We start from the raw sequence: 6,246 nt of genomic DNA on the forward strand, positions 1-6,246 counted from the left end.
TATTTATGACTCCCACATCCCTTTTATCCTCCTCTGGTCTCCCTCCTTCCTTACTGCATGTGTTTTGCTTCCTTCTTCCTTGCTAATTCCACTTTCAAGCTCTCGCGTATTTTTACCCCCTCCTTTAGAACCGCATCCATTTTAATACTTCTGTCTTTGTCACTGTTCCCATAAGATAAAGTCCTTCCACTTAAACAAATATACTTTAGGCGGGACAAGTCTAAAGTTCCAAGGCTGGCAGCCACTGCCTGCCTGGGACAGTTATGGCTGACACTGGGTCTGATGCCAACACAGGGAGAGATAAGTAGATAAGGTAGAGTCTCCTTGTCTGCTCGACTGTCTCTTCTAGGCCAGGAGAGGTGACCCTTCTCTCTGGAGACAGCCTACATGTTTGAAAAACAGCTATTATGCAGGAATAGTGGGACAAAAGAGAATGAACACAACAAGCTTAACTGCTGGCACAAACCCTTCCTAACCTAACTGGAGAGAAACCACCCAAGATGATCAGGAGGGGCACGATAAACTGCTAGAAGCAAATTCTCTTTAGGATTTTCCAAGAGTTACACACTGCCTGAAGAGAAAAGGTGAGTTCAAAGATATTAAACTTACGCCTTTTCTGTCCTGAAAGATTTGTCACACGCCGGGCAGTAAAGGTCATCATACAGCTCAGCATCCTCGGCGTCCTCACTGTCCTGACCTACAAGGGGGAGACCTGTGGTAAGAATCCTGATTGACTAGAATACAAACACGAAGTACGTTAAAGTCCTGTATCTTTAGGAATGACCACAGGTATACAGAGATTATAAATTCATATTGTGGTATTTCCTTGTGAGGACCCACATTATGATATCAGAAGCAGCAGTACATTGTAAAACAAAGCATCCAACTAAATCACATTACCTTTCAAGTTATTTTTCATAAGTATATTTGGAAGATGACTCAAAATATCCTAAGTCTTAGGTATGAGCCGAGAGTCGAAAATCTAATGCCACATTAGGAACTTACCAGGAAGCAAATAGTTCAACAAAGGTTTTTTTTTTTCAGTTTATGTCTTTAGCAAGATTTGGTTCAAACATATCTACAACTGTATTCTACCCTTAAATACTTAAATACACGCAGCTAACAACCTTCCATCATTATTGTTGTTGTTGTTGTGTGCCATCAACTCAATTCTGACTCATGGTGACCCTATGTGACACGGAGAACTGCCCCATGGTTTTCTTGGTTGTAATCTTGAGGGAAGCAGATTGCCAGGTCTTTCTTCTATGGAGTGGCTGGGGAGGTTTGAACTGCCAACCTTTCGGTTAGCAGCCATTCAATAACCTTGGACTAATCCAATGATTAAGAACACTGGATTTACAGTACAAATCTAGATCTAAAACTGGCCATGTGTTCTCAGGCACATCCTGTAAGTTCCCGGAGTCTGTTTCTGCATCAATAAAATGATTAAAATCCACATTGAAGGTGTGCTATGTGAGGATCAAGCAAGATTTTGTATTTGAAGGCACTTTATAAATTAGGAAATGCTACATAATTATGCCCCCTTACATTTACAGAGTGCTTTGTAATTTTCAAAGCACTTCTACATGTACTTCACTTCTGATTCATTAATGAAACACTTAATTTCCTAACTATTTTGAATAAATAAAAGTTCGTCATTTCATCACCTGGGTGGGCTACCAGAACTGGCAAACCATGTTTGTGATAAAACCAAACCAAACTCAGTGCTGTCGAATCAGATCTGACTCACAGCAACCCCCCCTTAGGATTCCGAGGCGGTATCACTATGGAAGCAGATTGCCCCCTTCCTTCCAAGGAGTGGCTGGTGGGTTTGAACCACCAGCCTTCTGGTTAGCAGTCAAATGCCTTAGGCACTACGCCACCAGAACATTTGTAATAGATAGTCAAATTGATAGATGATGTTCGGATCATTCAATTTTACTCCTCATAGACCAAAGACAGAGGGCAAAATCAGGCACACAGTTATTCTCAACGATGCCTAAGCCTCCCCCGATTTAGTCAAACGCCTGTGCTCGAATGTCACAGGCAGAGACACGAGCCATTTCAGTGAACAGAGAGGAGAGCACCTCCACAGGCGGATATGAGAGGCGGGATTCACATGCACCACAGATTCCTGCTCAGATCAGCTTTTCTGAAAATAGCTGATACTGAAACTTGACCTACAGCTGTCTCTCCTTTGGTAACCAGTCAGTCACACTTGTCAATATGGCCACTTGCCCATATACTTCCACAGCCTGAAGCACAAATCATTCAGAACATGGTCCGAAAAGAGCTGTTACTCAAACTACTTGAATTAGACTATTTCAATAGGCCCCTTTTCTTTGGCTCATACAGGATGGCTGTGAAGTTTAAATTACTCACCATGTTTAAAAATTTAGACATATAAAGTCCAGATTTAAAAACAAGAGCAGTCTGACAACACTGGCTCCTATTCCTCCTGCCAGCAGCCAGCTGCACCTCCGGGGGCCTGCAGGTTCGTCCTATTTGCTTGCCCATTCCCTGTTCTCTTACCTGTGGGCCCCTCCACTGGCACTGGTAGGCAGCTGAAGGCACAGGGTCTGCCCAGAGAGATATTTATTTCCTAACGTCTCTCAATGAAAGAAGAAAGAATTACCATCCTGTCCGTCTCTGGGATCTAGTTCCTCCATTTCATCCGTATCCGATTCATCTCCAAACTCCTTTCCGTACCGCACCTCCATCTCCCTGAGCTCCTTCTCCAAGTCGGCCACCGGCATCCAGCTCTGCTCCTTGTACTGCTCTGCCAGCCTAGGCACACAAGAGGACAGTCGCACTGACACGGAGAAGCAGTTGCAGCACTGTTTTTATAGTTATTTGTTAGCCTTAACTCCATCCCCTAGAAAACCTCTTCCTTCTAAGCTGAAAATGTCAACAAACTGTTAAAGCCTAAACGCTTAGTTGAAACGCAGGCAAAGTCACTTATATCTGTTCATTCATATGTGGTTGATTTTAACTGCTCTACTAGATGATGGGTTTTGAACACCGAACTTTCAGCAACTTCATAAAGGCTTTCAGGTAATTTTAAGTCGTATTTTCAGTATTAAATGCTAATTTCCAAAAGATGCAGGGTGAGACAGGAAGAATTTTTAGACTGGTTTTTAAAGAATGCTATAATTTTCAATTTTACAAATCACATTACCTTTCAAGTTATTTTTCATAAGTGTAAAGTTTTACTCTAATTTTCAGTTTTACAATGCTATAATATGCTTACATAAGGCATCTTACAGTTAATTCCTAACAACAAAACTTAAAAGGAGCCAAAGCTAACTAAATGTCTAAGGGTAACCGGTACTGACAAAGAGGTAACATCACGTGGTGGTTAAAAACGAGGGCTACAGAGTCAGAGGGGTTGGGTCCACTTCCCAGCTCCGTAATTAACCAGCTCAGTAACCCTAGGCCTTTCTGCCTCATTTCTTCAAAAGAATGAGGAGGATAAAAAAAAAACCACACACTTCACAGAATCACGGCAAGGACAGTGCTTAGCACAGGGCCTTGTACAGAATAAGAATTCAACTAACATTAGTTATTACACAAGTGTCTATAAAGTATCTTACATATAAAGGGCCTCTAGAGCAAACCATCCAATTAGAAAGAAAAATTTTTGCACAAGATGAACAAAAAACATCATCCACTGGCAGAATTTTAGAAAAAAGGATAGAATAAGGATGATGATTTAAGCAACATGAAAATGCACATCACGTATCCACAGGTGCGTCCCTGGGCTTCCATCCAGAGAAGGAGCCAGGCGTGTGACGTACTTTGCCTGCTTCAGCTTCTGTTGCCGCCTCATCTCTTCGGCCTTCCTTGCCTTCTCTGCATTCTGCTCTTCCACCAGTTTCCGATGTGCCTGCACTCTTTTATCTCGTTTACGGATGAAAGCCACCAGCTGTCGGACAAGTTCATTCTTCTCTTTCCTTGCTTTGTCCCGAATCTTTTTGTTTTCTTTTTCCATGGCTCGTTTTTCCCAGCGGTTTGAAGCTTGTCGTGTATCATATTCCTCCTTCCAAGCAAAGTTCTTCTGTGTGCAGAAACTTTGCCAGTAAGCGTAGAAGGGATGGACTACCTAGCAACAAAGAAAATAGGTAAAAAAATCTATTTTTCAATTTAGATTTTTTTTAAGAAAATCAGCAAATATTAGCGGTGCAAAATATCTCATAGTTTTGTTAATTCTTTTTTTGAAACAGCACTGTTGATTAAAAGAGAAGACAGTCCTTTCAAGACATTACAGAGTAGGTCACTCCTCAAAAAGGATTTAATGAGGAAAAGAAGAGCACCTTATTGACCACAGAACAGAAGCAAGGTCAATAAACAGGGAAAAGTGAAGAGAGGAGGCCACGAGAGAGCCGAGTGCTCCTGCAGGAAGGGAGTTTTTGAAAAACAAGGAAATGGAGAAGAGACACACTGATGAATGCTAATCATAAAGTGGCAGTGAATTTTTTTTTCCCTTAATGTTTTCTTTTACCGTATCATAGTCACTCTGAGAGTCTCCAAAAGTTGGGAAATCCTCAACTGCATCCTCTAACACGGATTCCAGTTCTTCCTTTGCAATCATTTCAAAAACACTACGATACACAGTGTAGAAACCCTGGAAACAGTAACAGAAACACAAATTCCTGATGATTGTGTGATCTAATCACAAGTAAGACTTAAAAATGTAATATGACAAACTTTGATGTGAAAGAATTACAGGACCAACATTATCACTGCAACTACATTTGTATTTCAATTGCCTGGTTCCTGTACAACGAATTTAAAAAGGAAGGCAATTTTTAAATTTCACTTTTGAAAAAAACTTTTTACACTTTTTACACTAGAACATTTTAAGAGTCTTCTTTGTATTTCAGAGCCTTTCCTATGTGCTTGATAAGAAATTAAGAGTGGGTGCAGTTATCTTACCTTTTCATCATCTCCATAACCAGAATAGCAGGTAACCGTGAAATAGTGAAGCAAATCTAAGCTGTCATCTTGATACTCTCCATCAAGTCCACCTTTAAGCAGAGCCTCTCTGTGATTATCATACCTAAAAATATTATCATTAGTGAAGGCTTAAGAAGAATTCAAAAGGACTCTTTCCTATGAAACACCCAAACTACTACTATAGTGCATTCCAATGTGTCTAAGATGCAACCAAAGCAATTTAAGGTAAATATCGACATGAAAAGACTCACTAATCCTTCACAGAACTCCTGATTCAAATTACAACTGCAACTTCTAATCACCCACAATCCTTATGCACTTCTAGTCCATAAGAAGAGGGGCCTTTAGCAACCCAGAGAAATTCTCGGTCTTTCCAAGAAAAACCACAGGAAAATAAAATTACTAAGTAAGACCATGCTGGATATAATATGGTCCATGGACGAATTACATACTTGGGATGCAGGAATTTACCAGCATACACCAAAATAAAATTCTTCATACATTTATGTAGACTTAATCTATAGAATTTTAACCACAGAGAACTGATCAACTAGAACAATGATAAAAGAAGAAGCTGATTTGTTTTACAACACTTTCAACTTTAAAAGAGTCACTTTTTGGTACTTCACAAATAAAGCTGGTGACATGCCCACCTAAAATATGAACTACGTACAGTTAACAATTTCCATTTAGTGCCAAGCACCACACTAGGAGAGTGTATACGGACATTATTCCAATTGTTGTTGTTGTTAGGTGCCAGTGAGTTGTCTCCGACTCAAAGCGACCCTACACACAGCAGAACGAAACACCACCCGCTCCTGAGCTAGCTCCATGATTCTTGCTATACTTGAGCCCATCGCCGCTGCCACTGTGTCAATGGGTATTCCGTCAATTCCTGGCGCCTTGTTCTTGATCAGTTCTTTCAGTGCAGCTTCAACTTCTTCCTTCAATACCATGGGCTCTTGAACATATGCCACCTCCTGAAATGGATGAACATCAACCAGTTTTTTTGGTGCAGTGATTCTGTGTATTCCTTCCATCTTCTTTTCATGCTTCCTGCATCATTCAATATTTTGCCCATAGAATCGTTCAATATTGCAACTCAAGGCTTAAATTTTTTCCTCAGTTCCTTCAGCTTGAGAAATGCTGAGCGTGTTCTTCCCTTTTGGTTTTCTAACTCCAGGTCTTTGCACACTTCATTATAGTAACTGGCTTTGTCTGCTCCCTTTACCTGCTCTTCCCTCAAGGGCAAGTTTCAGAGTCTCTTCTGACTCAATTTTTTTTTTTTTT

General features: G+C 40.6%; 1 protein-coding gene across 1 annotated transcript in view; it reads right to left on the reverse strand.

Moving 5' to 3' along the window:
• The window catches only part of DNAJC21 (DnaJ heat shock protein family (Hsp40) member C21), a 68,639-nt gene that overhangs the window by 46,662 nt on the left and 15,731 nt on the right, over window positions 1–6,246 (reverse strand). Inside the window, exons 3-7 of the mRNA XM_007957834.1 lie at window positions 4,936–5,059; window positions 4,502–4,624; window positions 3,798–4,102; window positions 2,636–2,787; window positions 610–697 (exon numbers count right to left, since the gene is read on the reverse strand). Of these exons, the coding sequence (XP_007956025.1) occupies window positions 610–697; window positions 2,636–2,787; window positions 3,798–4,102; window positions 4,502–4,624; window positions 4,936–5,059 (792 nt within the window). The remainder of the gene's footprint in view (window positions 1–609; window positions 698–2,635; window positions 2,788–3,797; window positions 4,103–4,501; window positions 4,625–4,935; window positions 5,060–6,246) is intronic.

The sequence above is a fragment of the Orycteropus afer genome, unplaced genomic scaffold (genome assembly GCF_000298275.1).
Source record: "Orycteropus afer afer isolate SDZICR_OR568_19922 unplaced genomic scaffold, OryAfe1.0 scaffold00804, whole genome shotgun sequence".
Lineage (NCBI taxonomy): Eukaryota > Metazoa > Chordata > Mammalia > Tubulidentata > Orycteropodidae > Orycteropus > Orycteropus afer.